This window comes from Podospora pseudocomata (genome assembly GCF_035222375.1).
Source record: "Podospora pseudocomata strain CBS 415.72m chromosome 2 map unlocalized CBS415.72m_2.2, whole genome shotgun sequence".
Classification (NCBI taxonomy): Eukaryota; Fungi; Ascomycota; class Sordariomycetes; order Sordariales; family Podosporaceae; genus Podospora; species Podospora pseudocomata.
The window spans coordinates 2251226-2273556 of record NW_026946366.1 but is presented as its reverse complement, the minus strand read 5'-3'; the positions used below and the strand labels follow the sequence as shown (position 1 = coordinate 2273556).

At 52.4% G+C, this 22331-nt stretch overlaps 5 protein-coding genes across 5 annotated transcripts; 2 read left to right on the top strand and 3 right to left on the bottom strand.

Annotated features, from left to right (window-relative positions):
* Window positions 1–94: 94 nt before the first annotated feature.
* CSE1 (importin-alpha export receptor) lies at window positions 95–3983 on the bottom strand. The gene is made up of 4 exons (XM_062888027.1): window positions 3376–3983; window positions 1506–3297; window positions 1064–1450; window positions 95–1008 (listed from the first exon to the last, which is right to left on the bottom strand). The coding sequence occupies exons 1-4, from the start codon at window positions 3443–3445 to the stop codon at window positions 387–389; spliced, it is 2871 nt and encodes a 956-aa protein (XP_062746217.1). The 5' UTR covers window positions 3446–3983; the 3' UTR covers window positions 95–386.
* Window positions 3984–4220: 237 nt separating this feature from the next.
* Window positions 4221–10486, top strand: TSC2 (Tuberous sclerosis 2-like protein). The gene is made up of 2 exons (XM_062888026.1): window positions 4221–5349; window positions 5412–10486. Exons 1-2 carry the CDS (start codon window positions 4966–4968, stop codon window positions 10119–10121), a joined length of 5094 nt encoding a protein of 1697 aa, XP_062746216.1. The 5' UTR covers window positions 4221–4965; the 3' UTR covers window positions 10122–10486.
* Window positions 10487–13680: 3194 nt separating this feature from the next.
* QC762_211260 (uncharacterized protein) lies at window positions 13681–18856 on the bottom strand. The gene is made up of 6 exons (XM_062888025.1): window positions 17245–18856; window positions 15724–17180; window positions 15527–15655; window positions 14531–15470; window positions 14128–14388; window positions 13681–14077 (listed from the first exon to the last, which is right to left on the bottom strand). The coding sequence occupies exons 2-4, from the start codon at window positions 17159–17161 to the stop codon at window positions 15424–15426; spliced, it is 1614 nt and encodes a 537-aa protein (XP_062746215.1). The 5' UTR covers window positions 17162–17180; window positions 17245–18856; the 3' UTR covers window positions 13681–14077; window positions 14128–14388; window positions 14531–15423.
* QC762_211250 (uncharacterized protein) lies at window positions 18804–21603 on the top strand (the record flags this gene model as incomplete). The annotated part of the gene is made up of 6 exons (XM_062888024.1): window positions 18804–19165; window positions 19234–19609; window positions 19684–19755; window positions 19820–20378; window positions 20430–20547; window positions 20600–21603. Exons 1-6 carry the CDS (start codon window positions 19105–19107, stop codon window positions 21601–21603), a joined length of 2190 nt encoding a protein of 729 aa, XP_062746214.1. The 5' UTR covers window positions 18804–19104.
* Window positions 19719–22323, bottom strand: URM1 (Ubiquitin-related modifier 1). Its single transcript, XM_062888023.1, has 3 exons — window positions 22117–22323; window positions 21839–22009; window positions 19719–21787 (listed from the first exon to the last, which is right to left on the bottom strand). The coding sequence occupies exons 1-3, from the start codon at window positions 22158–22160 to the stop codon at window positions 21670–21672; spliced, it is 333 nt and encodes a 110-aa protein (XP_062746213.1). The 5' UTR covers window positions 22161–22323; the 3' UTR covers window positions 19719–21669.
* Window positions 22324–22331: the final 8 nt, after the last annotated feature.

Sequence of the window (22331 nt, the reverse complement as noted above, 5' to 3'; positions counted from 1 at the left end):
CAAACAACATCTTTTGAAAGTGACAATCAAGACTTCTGTTGGCTGAGAATCAAGGGTGGCGTGGAAGAAGCGGTATTTTGGTAATATCATGTTTACCATCTAACAAAAAGCCATCATATATAGAACTTCTTCAAGCATCACTTCACACCCCATCATCAAAAACTCCATCCATCGCTTTGCCATTGCCATCAAAATGTATTCATTCCCCACCCCTTTTAATCTTCTTTTGTCTGGTCTCGAGCTCTGTTCCGCTCAACATTACCCCCCAAAGCAATACCAACAAATATGCCCATCAATTGTTTACCTCCAATGCTGCTCCCAAACGCCAAACACTCCCCTCAACATACATAATCACCGCCTCCTCTTCTCCCCATGCTGACCCCCCCTTAAGCCAGATAAGGTGCAAAGAACTGCTGGGCCTCAGGAGCCAGCCTCTCCTGAGCAAACCGAGTGATCTGCCCGTTCATCTTCGCGTTCGCCTCCTTGACATACTGTCCGACCCACTTCTCAATCTCAGTGATCTCGGGGTAGGCATCCGTGGGGCCGCGCTTGCACGTGTTCAAAGGCGTGAAACCAATGCCGAAGCCAATGTCGTCCACATCGTTCTCAACAAGGAGCTCGTCACCAAGACCAGCAGCAACCCTGGGTGGGTTCTTGAGGAGGTCCAGCAGGTTCGTGCAGGTGAAGCCCCAGCCCTTGGCGTAGCGCGTGGCAAAGGCCTCGGACTCGCACAGCGTCTTGGTGTAAGAAACAACAGCCAGCTTGCGGTCCACCGGCTTGGCGAACAAGGCAGTGGTTGGTCGGATAACCTGCAGGTAGAAAGGAGTAAAAACGTTTGCCTGGACGGCATCGGCGTGCTTGATGAAGAAGTCGGCCCCGAGCCCTGGCTTGGCGGAGACGAGATGGTAGAAACGCGCTACACGGAGCTTGTGCGAATCGCTAGGGTGCTTCTGGACGCTGTCGAAGACAAGACCGACCACATTGGTGAAGAATGGCTCCAACACCTCACTATAGCAACGAGGTTAGCCTTTTTGAATCATTCGAACTGGAGTTAGGCACTTACGCAGGGAATGTGGTCACGACGGAGTCGATGATGTCAAAGGCATTCTGCGACGTCTTTTTGCTGGCCAAAAGACGCTGGAAGATGAGGAGTACGGCTTCCAGCTTGTTCTCCAGCACAATGGCCTGGGCGGCCTTGGGGATGATGGCCGCAAGGAACCGGGAAAGAGGGGGTGTATTGCCTCTGGTGTCCCATAGAGTCGGGGTAAGCACAAGTTCCAAAAGAGCCTTGAAATCGCCTGGAATCTGCGCGGTTGGGTTGAGCTCCAAAAGAAGCGAGAAGATCTGGAAGACGAAGGGGATGAACTCGGACACATCCTCGGTAAGAATCAATGCAAACGGCTCCCACAGGCGGCTGATAAGGTCGACCTGAGGCAGACTACTGCAGTATCTGTTACAAGTTAGCGATTCCAGTCCAGTGCAGTCAAGAAACCAAAAAGTCCTACCTGACAAGGGCTCCCATGGCCTCAAAGTGATAGTAGTAAAAGCGCGGGTTGCTGGGGTTCTGCTTGATGATATTGGTGATGCCATTCAGGTGAGTGAGAATATTGTTGATACCACACTCGGCCGCCCCCTCCTTGAGAACGATCAGAACGCGCATGATGCACCTCATCAAGAACTCATTCTCCTGCAACTTTGCTGGCGAGGCGTCCTTTTCAACAAGACTGAAGAGGTGTTCCAAGAGCTCCTTGGCATGGGGCTGGATGTCAGCCCGAGGGAAAATGTGCTGGCCGGAATCGTCCGTCAGGTAAAGCACTCTCTCGACCGCAATGGCCGCATAAGTGTAGACCACATAGTTGTCTGAACCCAGGTTCTGGATGAGTGGCTGCATAGCAGCGGCCCACTGGGCCTTGTCAAGCTGGCTGCGGAAGTTGTAGAGGTACTTGATAGCATCAACCTTGGCAATAGGATGCGAGTCCCCACCAACAAGGTCACCAGCAATATGTTGGGTGAAAAACTCCACCACATTGATATGGCTGTTGACCGTCTTGACACCGTGAGATGCCGTAACGGCACCCTTGGCAGCAATGGCGAGGAAGAGATACACAGCGGTATCCTTGGCCTTCCAGTCAGTCTTTCCTTGCTCGAGGAAATGGTTGATGTACTTGAAGACCACTTGTGTCACCAGCATCTCAAAGTTTCCGAGCAGCTTCTGGAGAAAATCGGTCGAAGCCCTTCTTCTCGAGTCGGTATCGGAGCCCTCCAGATCATGTCTGATGAATTCGATCGGTTCGTCCTCGAACATTTCAACATCCGATTCTCTGAGAGACACATTTGGGATAATGACCTTCTCAACAATTGTGCCCAGTGTCGCCTCGTCGCTGAAAATCTGTGCGTGCCTAGACACTGAAGCCACAGCGGTAAGGAATTTAAGCGCTTGGCAAGTGAGGATGTCATATCTCTTCTCGGGCCCAACGCTGGAGAGCACGTTCCACACATCCTGGGTGAACTTTTGGACATATGGGTTGAAGTCATCGTCGTACTTGTTTGTGTACAGCTGAAGAACTTCGCAGATGTCTGACTTGAGGTTCTCGAGTGGCGTGGGATCATCCTCCTCGCCATCAAAGATTGGATTGGTGTAACTGAGATACTTGTGGAGGAGCACGGTGATGGACTGCAGGTTCGACTCGATGACTGGTGGTAGGTCCTGGCACGAAAGGTCGTAGAAGATCTTAACGAGGAGACTCATCGTGGTAAGCCAACCCCTGAGCTCGGCTTCGTGGCCCGAGTTGGCCCCAATTTGCTGGTCGGCAATGCCCAGCATCTGGGTAAAGGGGTCACCAAACACACCAACCACATGCAGCACTTCGCGGTTCAGGTCGTTGCTCGAGAACAGAGGGCGCCACCGACCGAAAATCGAGTGTGCAACCTCCAAAACGCCATTTGTTTGCTTAAAACTCGTTGGAGAAAGGCGGCTGACAAGATCTTGGGTAAGGGTGTCCCAGCGCTCCCAGAAATCGGAATCGGCAATGGTCGAGATGGCCTCGCCCAGTTGGGCCTGAATTTGGCTGGGGGCTTCAATCATCATGCCGACAATCTCCTTCTTGATGGTCTCAACCTCGTTCGCAGCAAGCTTGTGGGATCCATCCTCGTTTACCCAGTTGTGGCGGATAAAGTTCTTAAAGGCAAGGGCTGCCGCGAGGCGGGTCTGGGTTGGTTTCGTGGCATCGTGGACGAGTGTGAGAAGGGACAGGGAATAGTTGGGCTGTTCTGATAGAATCTTGAGCTCGGCCTCAGCTGAAAAAGAGGAAAAGAGAAACAAAAGTTAGTCTGAGTGGTCACGGAGCGGGAATTTGCTATGTGATTGATGCCTACCTTTGCGGTGCTGCTTCGCATCCAGTGTCAGGTTAAGCAGCTGAGCGATCTGCACCAGGTCGGTCGCCATGTTTGGCAGCTGCTTCGTTGTTCTCGTGGTATTTGTACTACTTGTGATGGTGAGATGTGTGTTGGGAGGTTGCAAGCAATATGACGACGTGTATGTGGCAGTGGCTTCAATTTTGGAAGCAAAACAAAAACACCTGAAAAAGCGCTTGACGGTTGCCAGAGTTATGGTGGGGGAGAAGGTCTTCTGGCAGCCTCCGCCTGGGATCCAAAATTATCAGAGCCTTGGCTGGCGCAAGGCCACGGGCCACCTCAGAGGCTCAGGGACCTTGTTAGGTAGCGGGGTGCGTGCGGTACTTGCCGTCGGCCCTCCAAATGGTGGGGAAGGAAGCTCTGGGAAAGACGATGATAACGGCTTATCGTCCTCTATCAAACGAACCTTGTCTCTTACTCATTCATTGTGATGGAACTTGCATAAGACGCAAACTATCTCCATTAGCCTTTTAGTCATCATTCTCTCTATAGCCTGCTCGATCTATTCTTTGACCATGGAGCACCGGACCGTCTCTCCCTGACACAAACAACAGTGCCACAGTGCTCTCTGCAAAACTTGACAGAAAATCTCAGTTTTCCATATCACTTTTTTTGTTGCTTTTTTTTTCCATCGTCGTCCTGCAAGCCAGGAAGGTGTGATTGGCTGGGGCGGGTCAACACGCAGCCGTCAACAACCCCCCCCCAGCTCATCGTGGGGTCCATCCAATCGCTGCCACCAGTGGGTTTCACTGGGCCATGTTCCGTCATCGCTGCCCCAAGAACACCACTGACCGGTAGCTTGATTTTTCAGGAGTCCGCCAGTGATCGCCAGTCCGCCAGTCTGCAAGTCCATCTTCCAACGTTATTCCAATCAAAGAAAGCGAGTAATCACACATCACAAAGGCCAGACCATCCCGACAGCTGAAACACCATCACACAGCTTCCCGACTGCACCCTTCCGGACGTTGGCGCATGTGCCCCCCAGCTGGTGGCGTGAAGAGTGTGGAGGACCAGTCACCAGACCCGATTCCCGATTGAAAGTGAGGAAGGGTGGGAAGAGATAGACAAGGAGGGGGACGGCTCCCCTCGCTGGCTTGTGTCTCTGTGACCTGCCTCTTCCTGTTGCGATTAGCACATTACGTGTAAGTCGAACGTATGTCTTGTCTTGTCCTGTCTCGAGAATTTTCCAGGTTATTTCTAGACAAACATGTCTCGACATCTCTTGCGACTTTCCCCCTTAAGTTAGGCCGCCCCCGACCTGACCACACCCTCCCGTCAGGCCATGGCCATGTCATATTGAGGGAACCCGACGATTCACAGCTCTCGCTCCCGCCGTGTTTCGATCGCCCTCCCCCGCCCCGGACTTCTGAGCCTGCATGCGGCTCCTGCAAGCTTCCTGCAGGGCTAAACCACTGCCTTGCGAGTTTCTGTTCTTGGCGTCGGACGACAGACACTACAAGTGTTCCTCTTGTCTTTGCTGCTTTTTGATCTTTTCTATCTGTCCTGCTTGTTCTGCGTCGTTGCCGCTACAAAGAATGCCGGTATACTGACATGTTGCGCCGACTAGCGTCTCTAGGCCACTCGGCCTCGGAGGACCAGCTACCCATGTCCCCCTCTCCCGGAGACGACCAGCCCCCGGAGAGGATCACCGGAGGCCTTGCCGGTGTCTTAAAGGGACTGGCTGGCGGCAGCAGGCTTACGAAATCACCACCACCTTCACTTCAGTCCCTCGGTTCCATCGCCGCTGCCCAGGCACAGCCTTCACCGTCGACGAAACATGCCGATGACAGCCCACTCCCGACGGCCCTTCGAGGGCTTGCCCCCGACCAGGTTGAGCAATATGTAAAGTTGAAGAATAGGAACGGTCATCTGAATGAGAGGATAGCTGCGGCAACTTCGCTTCGTTACGCAATAAGGGATTTTCCACTGAATCCTGTATGTGTTCCCCATGTGCCTCCTTAAGCCGTCGGGGCCCGGTTGCTGACGTCGTTGACTAGGTACTCGACATATGGTACGCCGGCAAAGACCTGATCAACGAAAACTATCCAGAAAACGCCCGACAGATTGGCTGGGAGCTTCTTACCGAGTGCGCAAAGTACACAGCTGCCAGCGAGCTGGAGCGCCGCGAGTATTTTGAAACCCTCACAGCACCTGCGAACCGAGCAGACTTTCACCTTCAGCTCGCTGCTCTAGAAGATCTCACTACAAAAGGTCGCAATATCACCGGGTTCCCGTACGACATATTCCCGTTACTTATTTCCTGGCTACACCAGACATACCAAATCGTCAGAAAGGCTCGTAGAAGGGCACTGCGAGGGAATGGGGGGTCTAGCAAAGGGAAATCAGCCGCAGCAGGCGAAGATAAGAACTTCTCCCAGCTGTTTGTGCTTCTGAGGGACGTGATCAAATTCAACTTCAAGTTCGCCAGGGATCCAGTGGTTGGGGATTTGATGAGCGAGCTGCTCAATATTTGTAGAAAAACGGCATCGGAGGATGATTTGATAGCATGCATCAACGTGATCGAAGCGCTCGTCACGTTCGGGACCATTCCAAACGGCAAGCTCAAAGACTGTATCAAAGTCCTCGGAACGATACACCAACAGTTGCCTCACCTGCAGAAACAGTCATGGCACACCATCTCCATTATTTGCAGATCGCACCATGGGCAGTCCACGGTCAGGATATTGCTGGACATTCTGCGAACTTATGCGGCCCCAGACGACAAGGAGAAGGAGCAGGAGTTGAACAGAGAGATTCGAGGCGCCCTTTCGGTACTGAAGAAGCTCCTTCACAAATCGGCCGAAAAGGGGTACCCCCCTGTGTCCCTTGCGCTTCTGGTGGACGGCCTGGCCAATGTTGCTAGGTCCAGCAACACCAAAATAGCCGCTGATACTCTGCAGTTAATCAACTCATTATTCGACGACGCGCGCAACAACATCAGTCCGATGGTCAGAGACGAGCACTGGTCCTCCATCTTCGAGGTTGCTGCCCAGTGTGGGACACAGGCAGTCCCCTTCACGGCCCCAGATTCGGAATCACTCCTTTCGCCGCGGCAAGTACCAGAAGCCGAGGACCCCGTTACCAGGCAGCTGAGACGCCTCATCACCCGTATCGAAAACCTACTCACCCAAACATCCGACCTGCTGCAACGAGATGAGTGCATGCAATTCCTGACCCAGGTGTACTTGGCCCTTCCCGATTCTGCTGCGGGTCTCGTCATCGCCTACTTCAAGGATCACAGGAGCTGCTTCCCATCAGACGTGGAGTGGAAGAAGAATCTTGACATAATCATGGATGGCTTTTTCCTGGCCCAACACCGGGATCCGCTGACGCGGTTGCACGCTTTGGAAATCATCATCGAAGTCTACGACTTTCTCTCTCTCACACAAGATCTCATGGAAGAGGACGCTCTTGGCGACCTCGTGCGCCGGCTGCTCTCTGGTATGAGCGAAGAAACGAACACACTGGTTCTTCAGGACACGGTTACGTTCCTCGTCAAGGTCTCGCAAACTGCAGATGGCAGTCTTTTTGATGACATCATAGGAGGTCTGAGGGAGGTGGTTGCAAAGGAAATGTCCAGGTCACCCTTGGCTTTGTTGGCGTCGCCAAAGTCCAGTTCCTTCCCTCCAGGTCAGACCGTTTACTTTGCGAACCAGAGCCTCTCCAACGTTGTCACCAGAGGTTATGTTCAGATTTTCATCCGAACACTCAACACCGATGGCTCCAAAGCATCCAAGGCTTTTGCTGCCCTGGTTCACATTGCCCGGTCTAATTCATGTGAGGTTGATGCTCGGCTGACGGCCATGAAGATGCTCTTTCGACTTCGAGCAGATGCGGAATATCAAATATATATCACCACGCAGGTTGAGAATGAAAGCCTTGCAGGCTTGCTTTACAGGACGGAAGCGTCACTTGCAAGAAAGCTGGCCGAGGATGCCGCACATCCATCTAGGCTGCCAAGGGCTGAGCCAGCAACACGGCCGTCTCGTGGTATATCGTTTACCCAGGGGCAGGCAGGAGAGAAAGGGCTTCCTGCACGGCAAACACATACCCCAAGGCCCGTAGTCCATCAGAATCAAAGATTATGGTCGGTCCCCGATGCAGATGCTCTACCTGAGAGCCTCCCTGAGAGACCGAGCTGGTTGCTTATTTCCTACCGAGACGAGAATGATGCTATTGGAGCCGAGTTGGGCTCTACAGGAAGGGCAGTACTGAATATGGGTGCTTGGCTGGAAGCGATGATCAGCCTCTTCCACAACGGTTGCGACTGGGAGGTTTACAGCTTTGTTCTGGCACACCTTCCCGCCCAACTCAGCAATCATCCCATCTTCAGGGGCGCGATCCCTCACATCCACGAGCTTCGACGGTTCTTTTGCGAAATGATCAAGACCGGCAACTTTCAAGAGCCCCCCCTTTCGTCAGGCTTGCGGCGAAGTGATGTGAGCAACTGTCTGTTTCACTCGCTGGCCATGATTCTCAGTTATCATGAGCACTTCCAAAAGATGGACGAGGACGATATGGTCAGGACTTTTACGCATGGCATCTCGGACAAGACAGCAAAGACATGCATCCACGCTTTGCAAGTTTGCTGCCACGAGCTACCTCTTTCTGTCAGCAAAGCTCTTGTGACGATTCTGCAAAAGATGTCGCAAGTCATCACACAGCCCCTTGTCGCCGTACACATTCTTGAGTTTCTGGCGTGCCTCAGTCGCCTGCCGTCGTTGTATTCCAACTTTCGAGAGGATGAGTATCGCATCATCTTCGGCATCTGCGCCAGATACTTGCAGTCAGTACGCGACAAGAAACAACATGCCGCACGCCCTAGTCATTCGAGCGAGCCGTCGACGCCCAGTATTGTTGTAGCACACCACCCAGAGACGCTCGGCCACCAAGCTGCCAACGATGATCTGCCACAGTACGTGTATGCTCTGGCGTACCATGTCATTACTTTCTGGTTCCTTGCGGTAAAGCTGCCCGATCGACCGAGTCATATCAACTGGATCGCCAAGAACCTGTTTGTAGATTCGGATGGCAGGGCCACAAACGAGGAACAGGCACAGGTCACACTTGACTTTATGCAGCGTGTGGCTTTTTCGGATGCTTGCGATTCGGCTCAGGATCCCCTCTTCACCGAGGAGTTCTACGGCGAGATTCAGAAGAGGCGCTGGATCATCGGAAACAGCATCGTCACCATTCGACAGGCTAAAGAAACGGGCTGGGCTGAGATTACTCGACGATATCCGTCGGGCACATCGTCGTTCGCTATCCGTGTCGAATTCTCCCCCATGCCAAATCAGCCAGCTGCAGACCTATCTGATGCATCGGCCTGGGAAGGACGCTTCCAGCACGGTATCACCATCTTTCCCAGCCATCTGCTGATGCAGCTGCTCGCACCAATGCCTCAAATGTACGATCCCGCCATTCGACCCATTCCGTTACCGGACGACGACAATGTGAACCGAGCTATCCGTATCTTTGACAGGAATTCCACCGTTGACGGGCACAAAGTCGGTGTTATTTATGTTGGCGAGGGACAGACAAAGGAGACCGAGATCCTCGCCAACACGATAGGCTCGCCAGAATACCTCGAGTTTCTCAAGGGGTTGGGCGTGCTGACGAAGCTGAAGGGGGCCACATTCAACACCCAAGGCTTGGACCGCGAGTACGACACCGACGGCCAGTACACCTACTGCTGGCGCGACCGCGTCACCGAGATTGTCTACCATGTCACCACACAGATGCCCACCAATCTGGAGCGTGACCCGCAGTGCAACCACAAGAAGAAGCACATTGGCAACGATTATGTCAGCATTGTCTGGAACGAATCTGGCTTGCCGTTCAAATTCGACACCTTTCCCTCCCAGTTCAACTACGTCTACATTGTCATCACCCCCGCACCGCGGCGGACGTTTTCGTCCATGAGAGAGATGGCACAGAAGCGACAGGACGGAGAGGCTCAGCAGGTTTCCCCCTTCTTCAAGGTCCAAGTCATGAACCGGCCTGGCTTCCCAGAAATCTCCCCAGTCGCCGAGCCAAAGCTTGTCAGCTTGAAGGCGCTCCCTCGCTTCGTCAGACTGATAGCCCTCAACGCATCCGTGTTTTCTCTTGTGTGGTCTCAACGCGAAGGTGGCGAGCATGTTTCGTCATGGAGGAACCGTCTTCAGGAGATCAATCGACTACGTGAGCGACACGGTCCCAAGAGTGCGCACTATGGGCACTCTGCCGGGTCGACTGGTTTGGCTACTGCCACCGCTACTGCCGGTGGCTTACCGCTCATCAACAGCAGCGCCGCCGTGTCAGGAACGCAGAGCGGGCTCGGTGGTGCAAGTGTTGGCGCTGTCGGGCCGGGGGGTATGCTGTCAGACTATAGCATTGGCGGCGGCGGGGGCCCCTCTGGCATCAACAGCGCAGGCAGCAGACCGGCGAGCGGGAATATTCGTGACAGCTTTAGCAGCTTGCGTAGGTCGTCGGTTGCGACGTTTTTTACGAGTAACACTGCTGCTACGGGGTTGAGTGGGGGGACTTCTGGGGCTGGGACGGGGACGGGGACGGGGAGCGGGAATGATGGGTCGCATCGGTCGAGCATGTTGAGCACTGCGGCGAGTTCTACCATGATGACGGATCATGGGGTGCATCACCATGGGCAGGGTGGGAATGGGGATACGGAGGCGCTGGTGGATGCGGTGGATTTTTCGAAGTGGACTTGATTTTCTTGGTGGGAGGGTGGGATTGGGACATGGCCGGATAGGAAACAAGGGACCGGATTGGGAGGGGGAGTTTTGTTAAAAATGGTATTGAGGTAATGAATGGTGTGGTGGTGAGTTGTGAGGGGGTTTGTACTCGAAACTGGGACGTTGAGGGAGAGGAGAGAGGGGAAGGGAGGTCTCTTTTGCTTTTTTGCTCTCTTTAGGGGAGAGGGGGGTCGGTTTGAGGGTAACTCAAATTGCGATTTTTATTGCACTGTGAAGGGGATTGGGTTTTGTGATGAATATTAGCGACAGGAGGTGAGGAAAGGAGGAGGTGTATATACCATTCATGTTTAGGCAAAAGTTTGTGTTTTGTTTACTTGGTTGCTTTTACACATATATGCTGAGCACAATGAGTGAGTTTGACAATAAGAAAAAGGTGGAGGCTTTTCAAGAGGTAGTAAGATATCTTCAAAAGGGGGTTTTGTGTGTGGGGAGACTGAAGACATCTGGAGTCGTTGAAAAGATTGTGGTAGGTAGGCTTTTTGAACCTTCATGGTGGTGCCCATTTTACCGTTCCTTCGAGGCTTGTTTTGACAAGCTTTAGACAGTCTTTTGGCTATGTTTTTTTAGTACCTTGCCTACCTTGAGAGGTTGAGATTATTACATGTGCGATCCCCTCTCTCGCGACTATCTCAGCATTTTAAGAGAAAATTGTCCCTCAAACCAATAGACTTCACTGTGTGCTTGCGCAGTGGCCAGTTGTTGCCTGCGCAGGTAGGTCAGGTTGTCGTCCTGGATTGGGTGTATGTTGTTTGTCTTTTCAGGGGCATATCTTTCGACCCGTCCGGAGATTCAACCACACAACCCCTTTCAGTGTTATGCTCAAGATCCGAGATCGAACGGAAGGAAGAAACTTTTTGAAGGTTGGAATGCGAGAGGGGATGGGGTGCTGATTATTCACTTCTATTATGTAGGTAGCACAGCATTTGCTTTCTCGGGCCTGTTGGTTCTGTCTTTGATCTTCATGTCTTGATTTGCTCCGAGGTGAGGTGAGGTTGGTTAACAAAACATTACGTAGGGGGGGGGGGGCGGCGCTCGGCTCGGTGAGGGTCGGGTTGGTCTGTGCAGATGAATAATCGGGGTGTGTGTGTTGGCTAATATCCCGCCCGCATTGATAACATTTTCAGCTCGGACTCGGAAGGTTTGGGTGGGTGTATTCGGTTCCATCCGATGTTGGTTGCGTGTTGCTGGTTGGTGATCGGGATAGGGCTGAGAGACGGGAGGAGGTTGTTGATCAGCGTTTGTTGTCTGACGGTAACCCTGGGTTTTGAAATCCCGATTCGGAAGATGGGTTTTTATTGGTGAAGTGTTTGGGGTGTAATTAATCAAGTTGGTGGTGTAAAAGAGAGGAGAGTTATTGGTTCTCGAGGTCCGATGGTGCATAGCTATCTTCTTCAAATGTTCATGGTCTGTACAACTTGGTCTTCACATCTGAGCTCGTTGTTTATTACACAGAATATCTCCAGTGGCTGGATTTGCCAAAGGTGGCGTTTTCTTGTGTCCCTTCACATCACAAATCTCGTCCGTCACATGTCCGAACACCCCATCCATCGTGTGTCGCAAAAGACTGTCATATTCTTCGGAAGCTTTTCAGTCAGAGCTCGCTCCACACCTACCTGACTGGACAGTTTAAGCGGTGTTACACAACGTACGACCTCGCCCATCCATGTGAGGAGGTGCAACAAAATCCTTTGTAATATCTTTCTTCCCTTATTCATCATGTTGCCATCCGGGCTGGGTAGGTGCATGAACGCCAACTCACCGTTTGAGTTCTCACCTGTTCTCACAATACATCATTCTCATCTTGGCCTGCTTATCCGAGAATAATATAGATCTTTGCCTCAATGGACAGTTTCCTTAGTCACGATGTTGTCGGTTGATGAGTGACACAACACAGATTATTATCAAGCTTGGCTAATCCATGTGCATATATTGAGTAGTAGCCCCCCCCATGTTACCTTTCAAGGTTGGATCTGACATGTGTATATCAGCGTGGTTCATGTAACACAAAGTCTGTTGTCCAACAGGATGTTGCTGGTTCCTTTAGTGTGATCACATCCCGCATTTTGGCAAAGGAAAACGCAAGACCCATGCAGAAGCGAGAAACTAGTCTGGCTAAGACACATGGCCTTGACGGACTTACTGAGAGGAGACAATGGAGGTATCTTGTACCAGGTAGGCGCATGATTTGTCATTGGTGAGGGAAAAAGGGGCGAGCTATATCGTATCTCACATATTACTCTTGCCAGAAGGGACAGACACATATCCCACGCATGAAAAGAGAGCACGTTCCGAGGAGAGGAGGGATGATGATCTCTCACATTCAAGCCGCACAATGTCACCATCCGTCATTGTTAACTGATGGAACCCATTTCGGTCCCGGTCTTGCCCCAGCCGTGCATGCGGGAGGCCGTTTCGATCCCCTCTGAGGTCGATCTTTTGTAAATTTGCTGTGATATGAGTGCCGAACGGCTTCCGAAGAGTTCAATACTTCAAGTTTGTATAGTTGGCGAAGAAAGGGGAGAATCAGCCGGATCTTTTGCGGGACCGGTGCCACAGTTCTGTGCCCCCTTTCTTCTAGAATGTCAACAGGGCCTCTTTTCCCCATGACAATCCTTTGCCCACTTACACCCAAGTACTCGTCATGTAAACCAACCAGAAACAAACATGTCAAGGCCACAACCCCGGTTACCAACCAACCCAGAAAGGTTACACAAAGCCGGGGGATATGACAGTGCCTCATAACCCGAACGAGAATTGTTGCGGTGACACAAGCTCCTGGTCCCCAAGACGTTTAGCACAAGGGCGAAATTCTTGCGGACTCGCAACAAGCCCTCAAACACCTCCTTGGCACCTCACGGAAGCCCCACAAGCAGTGGCGGCGGCGAGGTCAACGATTAAGCGAAAGCGAAAACTGGTGATGTATGTATGGGACGGGATCGATCAGCAAAGTTACACAAAAGCCACCGCACCTTCAAACTCTTGCTTGTTCCCATGTGCAAGTATGTGTACGACCTCTACGATTGAGTTTCCCCTTCTGGAAACATCTGGATACGAGTAGGATGTGTGGTTTGTTTGTATGCCGTCAAACGTGACTTTTCACATGAGTGTGTGAGCGCTCAAGACCTTCGGACCGAAGCCGCCACCTTTCGGCATGATGATGATAGGTAAAATATGAGAAAGTTATACCGGGCCGAGATCAGTCAAGAGGATGATGGGATGAACTCGGATGAAGGGGGCTGAAGGGGGTAACACAGTTGAGTAATGCCTACCTACCGGACAGACATTTTGAACGGAGAAGTGACACAGCATACCTCAAGGTAACCACCTGTCAACCCCCCCTTCGCTTGTCTTTTCCTCTCTTCTTGGTTGGCTAAGTGTCCCAAAAGAGCACAAGATAAGGTACACCACAATGTACAGCAGGCAGGCAGGCAGGTAAGTAGGTAGGTAAGTAGGTAGGTAGGTAGGTAGGTAGGTAGGGAGGTAGGTAGGTAGGTAGGTAGGTAGGTAGGTAGGTTATCAGTGTCGTTACACGCACAGTTCTTTTCTCCCAACAACAACCCTTTCCCACAAAATAAGTACCATCCCATCCATCCTGATCAGTCACCAGCCCGGTAATTACCCCCTCCCCTGATCGGTGCCATCTGATTCGAAGAAACTAACTAGGTAGGTCGGTCTAGGTATGCGGCCTTAATCCTGTTTCGTTCCGGAATAGCCTCATCGACATGGTCTTGCGAGGGAAACCGTGCAGATACATATTGGTTACACAACAAAAACCTTGTCTGTCTGTCTGTGTGTATGTATGTATGTATGTAGGTGGGTGTGTGTGTGTCCAAGCTGTGCCGCCACGCCGCGTCAATCTATCATCCCCAAGATCAACCATGCGGGAGAGCCAGGTTTTGTGTGGTGTTCTGCTGGTCAGGGTTGGAGGGGGAAAGCAGATCAGAGATCATCGCCCACTTACAGCAAGGAGATAGTGACGTTTGTTCGAAGGTTGGCGCCCCTTGTGCTGTCATAAACGCCCCCGCGTTTATTCGTGAGAGGAAAAGGGTTTGTGAGACGTTGAATTCAAGTGAGGAACGAGGTTTGTAATGTGTCCTTTGAAGAGGTCACACAAACAACTCGTTCCGAGTATGTCCAAAGCGTAAGAACACAGCCTGTCAGTTTTACATCCCAGCAGGGATAGTTTGAGACACAAGCAGATAATGGTAATCAACCGAGACACCGAAAACCTTCCCTTTTACAATCTTCCGAACCCCAAAAACATGTGCTTGATATCTGCAAACTGTGTTATGTTCTGTCGGGTATTCTTTCCATCTTTGAACTTGTCTTGCAACACCGGGAATCTTTTTCCCAACCTCAGACACCAATAGCGCCGCAGGCTCGCGCGAGACAAGAGCCCTATCCTTATGTGATCCGGACCATGCTACCCAGTGCTTATATCCACCACCACCACCACCAGTGACCTCAAAGCCCACCTTTAAGCAGAATGTCTGCCTGCCGGGAGGGATCCACGATCCATCCTCGTCCCTACCACCACCGCCTCGCTTACACGGAAACGGCATAAGCTCGGTGTTGTGTTGACATAATCCCTCGTGTAACCCGAGCCTAGCTGACTGACAGGGGATGGATGATCCTCTCTTCTCTGTCCAGCTGATGACAGCAAAGCTACCTACCTACCTTGTTGGTCAATGTTGCCATTTTTGGGCTCTCTTCCTCGAGAAAGAGATGACAAAAATGTCTTCGCCAATCGCGCCTAATAAGAAGTCGGTGTTACGGACGATAATCCTGATAGGCCTGCACGGATAAAGATTCTGAATCCTTCGACTGGGGAGGCGGGGACATTTCGGATGGTTGCGTCTGATCCTTCCTGCTGCCAGCAAAGAGCTTTTCGTTTTTTTTTTTTTTTGGGGGGTTGGGTTTGGTTCCCCCACAATGCACAACTGATGTAGTAGTAGTAACAGGGGAACAAAAAGCCCAAAAAATGATTCCTGTTCTCACTATGGGATTGCTGCCACCCGTGTACCCCCATCCGACGTGAAGCCTCCGAGCGGCTGCTGGGTTGTACAGGCCGTAAAATGGACGGACTCATCCCACATAATCGTGACCACACCCTGCTCGGTGAAGCACCAGCCCGCCCGCAGCAGCCGATGGTTCCGGACCAAGCTGGCGGCCGCACACACGCTGTTGTCGGCATGGTGGAGTTCCGTGTAAACATGGTCATTGTTGGTGAAGGGCTGGCCTTTCGGTGACAGTAGCCTTAGATATCCCGCCACACATCTCTGTATCTTGCCCATTTGTTGAAGCCTACAATTGGTCAGCCGCCGTAGACAGTTGTAAATTCTTTGTTTTGTTACACTCACCCATAGATGGGAACCCCTCATCGCCATCCTTGACGGCGTCCATAAACAGCTGTGTCATCCCCTGCTCAGCAAGCAGCTGAATGCAGCTGTCTAATAGTCTGACCATCACAGCGCCCCGCCGACCTGAATCTCTGCATAGATCATCTTGCACCGTAACGGTTAGCACATGACGACGTGGTGCTCAGAAGAACACTGACCTGCAATGCAAACGCACGTTACCCCGCCAACATCATCCCCAATCATGTTGGTCCAAGGCAGATCCTCGGCCACCGGACTCCCCGTGTTCTTGACATATGTCAAAGCCGCGGCAACCATCGTGCCGGCTTCGTCCAGTCCGACGACAATGTCGCGGATGTTCATCGAGTTCGCCAGTTTGGCATACTGGTCGTACCAGCCCACATTGTCCCTCCTCCTAGACTCCGACCCTACCAGCGCCAACACCATGTCGAACTCGTGAAATTCGCACTGGCGGAACACCGGCCCCGGTGGCAACACGGTTGGAATAGGCCAATCCGCAAACTTCAGCAGCCAGTCGCACGCCTCCTGCCCAGTCCCCGGGCCCGGTAACTGGGTAAGAACAGGCCAGTTGCGTCGCCCAAACCAATCCTCCACCGGTGAATCCATCGGAAGCCCATACAACAGCCGAGGAAACGTGCTCCCAAGCTGTAACCGGCACACACCACGTGTCTTTGTAAGCTGCCTCAGCGCATGGTTGTGCAAGCTCAACCCGATGCCTCGTTTCCGGTACGCCGGGCGCACAAGCAAGGCAGCCACGGACCCGACCAGGCGTTCCTCCTCAGCCCCGGCATAAGTTGTATACGTCGCACAAAACCCGAGCAGCTGGGAGGTCCCCGGCTCACGAACCACGTAATGCATCGCCCACCCATCCCGTCGCAGCAGCGCCTGGAACAAGAAGCGGCTCAGGTGGAAGTTGTCTGGGAAGCACCGGCACCAGAGCTCATACGACGCATCCATGTCCCGGGGCCCGTTCCATACCTCGACCGACCAGGCCTTTGGGGCGAGGACCAGATTTTGCAGGTTAGGACCGGTTGATGGTGGCCGCTTTTTGGTCTCTCCGAATATGACGTCTGCCGCTGCTTCGAGATCGGACGGGTCGAGGCTGGGTACCTGCACTATCGCCGGGAACGACTTTTCGATGGGCCCCAGCTCTCGGGCGTCGCAGCAGGCCACGATGACATGTGGTCGGTTCTCGCAGATACTTCGTGTGATCTCGGCGAGTGCCACTTGCGAGGGCTGACCATGGACAGGTGGACCTGAGAGGACGAAAATGATCGCCGTGGCTAGCCTGATGTGCACAACATGTGTGCCGGTGATACCGTAGCGTGGTAGGTAGGGCACATGCCGAACCCAGGGATGATGCTTCGCCAATGCCTTGCCTAGGGATTCGAACGGGTCACTGGTAAGTGGTGTCTCTGAATTCATTTTCGAACTGCCAAGATCCGGTATGATTCCAGGTGTGAGCAGCAACAGGAGGTCGCCATCCTTGAGTGGTTTTGATAGTGGCAGATAGGAATGCGAATCTTGCATGACCGTAGTCACCCGGTGCTTGCTGAGGTCCATGGGAACAGGAGAGGTAGGGTCAAGGTCAGTTGTTGAGGGTTCGGGAGGACTCATTATGAATTAACAAATGTGTCTGGGTTCATCGGTCAGTCAATGGTCAGGGGTTGAGGGCGAGGGTGGTCTTGAGCCTCACTTACATCACCTTTTGTACAGCTTCAAAACCTCACACATTTCTGAACGGGAACCCCACCCATGCAAGCCTTTTTCTTGAACTTTCTTGATCTCGTGCCGTGTCAGTCCACGCGTACCGTCCTAGGGACAAGTCGGATAAGGGATGAAAAGGGTTATTAGTTGCAGCCCGAAAGCTGGTGGTGAGCGGTACGGTATAAGTTGCGTAATGGGGATCCCAGGGCCGGGTGAAATGGCCTTCAACCAGGACTTTCCGAGGTAAAATGCAGCGAACTTGGTAGGATTTTTTGGTGCCCTTTTGGGCGGAGAGGAATGAGCCAAGAACAGGGCCAATGGGAGCGGCAGAGGAAAGTTGGGGGCACCACGAGTCGGCAACGGTAGATGGGTGCGTGTGGTTATGTATGTAAGTTGAATTTATTGCAGGAACCTAACAAGTGAAGGTGGGTGTGTGTGTGTGTGTGTGGGTGTGACACCACACCCCCCGAAGCTCGTCAAGCAAGAGATGAGATAGACGCGGGAAGACCAGAAACAGCGCCTCTTTTCGAGGAAAAATTCCATCGAGTTCCCTGTCAGCCCTCCTGTCAGCGGGGTCTCAGAAAACGGCCTAGGTGGCTTTCAGTGCCGCTTCAGGTGTAAGATTGGCCTCTGGATGTACTGTAGGTGGTGACTGGCACAACAGGCGACCGGGTAACACCATAGTGGCAGCCTGTTCAATGCCGTTGTGGTTACTGTTTGATATTTGCACTTCTGCTTGGTGTAGGCTGCATGACAAGTGCGGTGGGTGGTGGTGGTGGTGGTGAAGGGTCAATTGGTGGGTGATGTACGCCTGAAAGAAGCTTGGGTTGTACAGAAAGACGTGCAGATATTGGAGGTCAAGCAAGAAGCATGACGCGCTGATACCGACCTGCGTATCCATAGACTTGTTGTATTCAATGTTGGTGATGTTGGTGTTGGTGTCGGTGTCGCTTGCTGTTGGCTTCACCAGTCGATCATCCGGTGGTTCTCTTTGTCGGCATCGGGGCCTGGATGGTCCGCGCCGCTTTGCCCCATGTCTGAATGTGTTGCCTTGCCGGAGCTTTTGATCTCGGAAGCGTAGACGCCGCTATTGCTGACTGACTGGTGTTACACAGAAAAGTCTGGTTACAGCGTGATGACCGACCGTACTCGTACTCGACGACGGTAACACATCTTGTTGAAGATACGGCAAGTGCATCGTCGAGAGGCGGCCGAGCATGGGTAGCACAAGCGTGAAGGTAACCTCCCAAGGAGCAAGGAGCAAGGGGTAGAAAGAGACGCGGAAGCGCAGGCCGTGTGGGGAAGGCCCGACAACAGCTATACTTGTCACCGAGAATGAATGTCAAGAAGGATCGGGCGAGTGAGCAGACGTGGGGGTGCCGACAAGGTTGGGGATGTGTCTCGTTCAGACAGACGTCAGACTGGCTGTCTTGATTGTTGATTGTTGCGCGGGTGGAAAGTCTGTGTAACAGGCCTCATATCAACCGTCACCGTCAGGGCAGTCTTGCCTCATTACCCGGCCTTGCCGACAGCAGAACCAAGAACCAGGCATATGATAATGAAGATGCAAAATATGTCCAGATTGGGCAGTTGAAGGTTACACATGTAGACATGCAACCCTGGACTGCTTGGCATTAAAGTTTGGCGGGTTAGGGTTACAATCACGTCTTGAAGATGCCAAGACAAGGTTCCTGTCGAAACGCGTTCGACGCGTGTTCCAGAGCATAGGTATCACAGGTCAGGTTACCTTTTTGGGGTATGGTGGAGTGGTTTTGGAAGGCCCAATGGACGGAATTCACGGCCAAACAACATCGATTCAGCATTTATCAGCATAAAAAGTCAGAAATCCCAACATGAGTTTGTCCCCTCCACCAGGCGACCGGCTTGACCAGCTTTTGGACGACTTGGAAACAGGTATGGTGTCTTTCATGATTGCATGCATAACTCGCAATTACATTGTTCGCTCACTAACTCGCAGGCAGCATCCAAAATCCCGGCCAAACGACGCCAAACAAGCATCAAACCCACAGTCGAAAAGACCACATCACTTCTCTATGACCGAGGCGCTCTTCCAGATGACCTCATCCGTCTGGTCGACTTGTTAACCCAACACAATCACCTTGACCAGGCCAGCCTGTCGGCAATCACCCGCAACCTCTATCCTTTGGGAAAAGTCAGCGATGAAGTCCTTTTACGAATCGTCGGTGCCTTGGGCCACGGCCACCTCAAGCCATCGTTTCCCCTTCAGAGCCTGTTCCTGAAATGGCTGGTGATGGTGTACCACCTGTTGCAGAACCCAACCATCTTGTCACAGACATACGCCGTCTTGTTCAACCTTCTCGATTCGGCTGCCATCAGGTACGTCGAAAAACTCGGTTCAGATGATGTTTGGAATCTCGTCTTACTGACCATGGTCACTTGCCCTCGCACAGACCGCAGCTGTGTCACCTTTTGGCGCTTATCACCAGGCGGAAGCATGTGCGACCATTTAGGATTCAGACCATGTGAGTGAGCGATCGTATACGTCGTATTCTGCGACTGACCAGGACTGACATAATCATGGATTAGACTGGCTCTTTCGCGACAGACTGGCGGTGACCCCAACTTGACTGGTCTGCTCAGGGTGTTCAAGAACTACTACCCAGAGATTATCGTGGGCGACATCACCAAGGGACGTGCGGCTGCTTTTAAACACCCAGATGTCCAATGGAGGGAGCGGCTCAACGAGATTCAGCAACAGCATTTCGACCGGCATGAAGACGACGGGACCAGAAACGGCTTTGCTGTCAGTCATGCTTTGGGACGCCGGTTGAAGGGGGCGAGAGCTCTTGTTCCCAACGTTCATACGCTACATGCCCACGAAACCTCGGTGACACTCGAGGAGTTTGACAGCGCCGAGGGGTTTGTCAACAGTCTCGAAAAGATCGAAATGCCCTCGCAGCTGGTTGCCGTCCTTGCAGACCCCTTGCTGCAGAAGTTTTTGTTGCTGCGGCCCAGCCAGGAGGCTTCGCAGCGCATAAGCAATTGGTTGATGGCGTGTGTGGGTGATGTGACGAGCGGTGATACAGACCCGTCATTCCTACTCGATATGGTAGAGGTGATTCGTGATTATGTCTTGAGTATCAAGGTTTGTTGTGTCTATTGTTCCACACAACTCCTCAATGCTAACATGCTGCAGGAATTATCTCCCGTTTTGATGGAATTCTTCCAAAGCTTCCTGCAGACATGGAACGGGTTAGACAAACGAGACATAGTCCTCGAGACGTTGAGCTACCTCCCCCTGCTTGACTTTACCGGTATGCCCTCACCTTCATCCCTAATCACCCAACTTGTCACTAACCCATTCAGAATTATCCCCCCTCTTCACCCTCCTCCAATCTAAGCTCCTCAACAACACCCCCCAATCCCAGCTCGCCCTCCTAACCTTTTACACCCTCCTCCTAAACAACTGGACGACCCGCCTCCTCTCCCGACCCACCTCCTCCCTCCCATCACAACCAGTCACCTCCATCCCCTCCCTCCTCACCCACGTCAACCCCCTCTGCCTAACTCTATCCCAATCCTCCCCTTCCATCTCCACCTCCCTCGCCATCCTAGACTTCTACACCGCCACAGGCAGAATCTACTCCTCCCCCATCCTCCTCCTCCACATCCCCATCGCCATCCCCCCACCCTTGCTAGTCTACAACCTAGCCTTCTCCCCCTCCCTAACCGTCCTATCCCGCCTCTGCTCCATCCTAACAGTCTATAAAATAGCCTGGGAGACCGTCATAACCAAAAAGACCTCCCCTCAGCAACAGCAACGAAAACCATCACAGGAAGAATGGTCCCAGATCAACATCTTCAACGGCTTCCTGATGGACATCTGCAACAACCTCTGGAGGGGACGTGCATTCGCCCTCGCACCAACATCCGACTCTGGCTCCCCCGACGCCAACGCCAGGGGTTGCCGCATACCGAAATCGCTTGTCCCTGTTTTGGACTCGTATCTCAGAGATCTAGACGATGATTTAAAGCTCGAGACTGTTTTTGGTCTGAGCTACAACCCGGTGCTTTGTCTGCAGAGTATCAAGTTTGTGAGAGGACTGGAAGAAAAGGAAATGAAAAAGGGGGGGCTGTTGGTAAGGCATGCTGGGCCGGTGACGCAGCAGAGTTTGGTGAGGCTGGCTGGGAGGGGGGGGGTGAGACTCAGCTGGCAGGAGTACAGGGCGGGAGTGTTGGGGTGGTTGGAGGGGGAGGAGGTGGGGCAGGGGGGGTTGCCGGGGTTGATGTATAACACCATGAAGAATTTGATGGGGACTAGGCGGGGGACGGAGGGAGGGGGAGGGAGTTCGTTTTCCTCGCTGGCGTAGGGGAAAAGGGATGTGCTTGTTGATGGATGGGTATCATTCTTGTGTTTGGTTAAAAATAACTGAGGTCTAACCACCGTGCATGGTCGAGACAAAAACAACTTTATCCCCCGCCTTGAGCTCGCATTCTTCCTCCCCTTCGAGTTCCCAGTCTGCCTCGTTGATGAGGACCAGTATGCCGGGTGTTCTGGTTTGTTAGTTGTGCTCGGCCTGTTCAAAGGAAAGCAGGAACACTTACAAGTGACCATCGCCTTGCACGAAAAATTCTGTCCTTGGGTGCTTGAGGTGGTGCTTGACGAGGTATGAGATTAGGAAGCCGACGTTGGCGGGGGAGGAGTCGGAGGGGTTGAGGAGGGGGAGGGAGATGGTGTGGGATGTTGTGTTGGAGAAGAGGGTGTCTAGGCCGCCTCTGTGTGAATGTCAGTATCATGAGAAATGATTAACAACTCTATGATGAGAGATGGTATGTGGTGGTGATATCAAACCAGTAACCGAATAAGACTGAGAGGGGCTTACAGGAAATCCACCGAGATGGGCATGGTCTCTGGTTCTGGTGCCATTTTAATGATCTTGCTATGTAGCCTCAGTTGTTGAAATAAAATGGAGAACAAGAACCGTGAAAACCAGTTGTAATATCAACCCTTCAGAAGTTGAATCATATCAAATTGAATCATTCCTCTCAAGGTTTCACACTCAAAAGAAAGCTACCCCACACTTTATTGCTCACTGTC

Bases quoted from the DNA above. Each gene is read 5' to 3' on its own strand.
- CSE1 (XM_062888027.1), bottom strand. From the start codon at position 3,445: ATGGCGACCGACCTGGTGCAGATCGCTCAGCTGCTTAACCTGACACTG. The intron at 3,298-3,375 runs GTAGGCATCAAT...CCTCTTTTTCAG, and splicing joins TGCGAAGCAGCACCGCAAAG to CTGAGGCCGAGCTCAAGATT. The intron at 1,451-1,505 runs GTAGGACTTTTT...AACTTGTAACAG, and splicing joins GCCATGGGAGCCCTTGTCAG to ATACTGCAGTAGTCTGCCTC.
- URM1 (XM_062888023.1), bottom strand. From the start codon at position 22,160: ATGGCACCAGAACCAGAGACCATGCCCATCTCGGTGGATTTCCT. The intron at 22,010-22,116 runs GTAAGCCCCTCT...ACATTCACACAG, and splicing joins CCCATCTCGGTGGATTTCCT to AGGCGGCCTAGACACCCTCT. The intron at 21,788-21,838 runs GTAAGTGTTCCT...CTAACAAACCAG, and splicing joins GTGCAAGGCGATGGTCACTT to AACACCCGGCATACTGGTCC.
- TSC2 (XM_062888026.1), top strand. From the start codon at position 4,966: ATGTTGCGCCGACTAGCGTCTCTAGGCCACTCGGCCTCGGAGGACCAG. The intron at 5,350-5,411 runs GTATGTGTTCCC...GTCGTTGACTAG, and splicing joins GGGATTTTCCACTGAATCCT to GTACTCGACATATGGTACGC.
- QC762_211260 (XM_062888025.1), bottom strand. From the start codon at position 17,161: ATGAGTCCTCCCGAACCCTCAACAACTGACCTTGACCCTACCTCTCCT. The intron at 15,656-15,723 runs GTCAGTGTTCTT...ATCTATGCAGAG, and splicing joins AACGTGCGTTTGCATTGCAG to ATTCAGGTCGGCGGGGCGCT. The intron at 15,471-15,526 runs GTGAGTGTAACA...GACCAATTGTAG, and splicing joins TGAGGGGTTCCCATCTATGG to GCTTCAACAAATGGGCAAGA.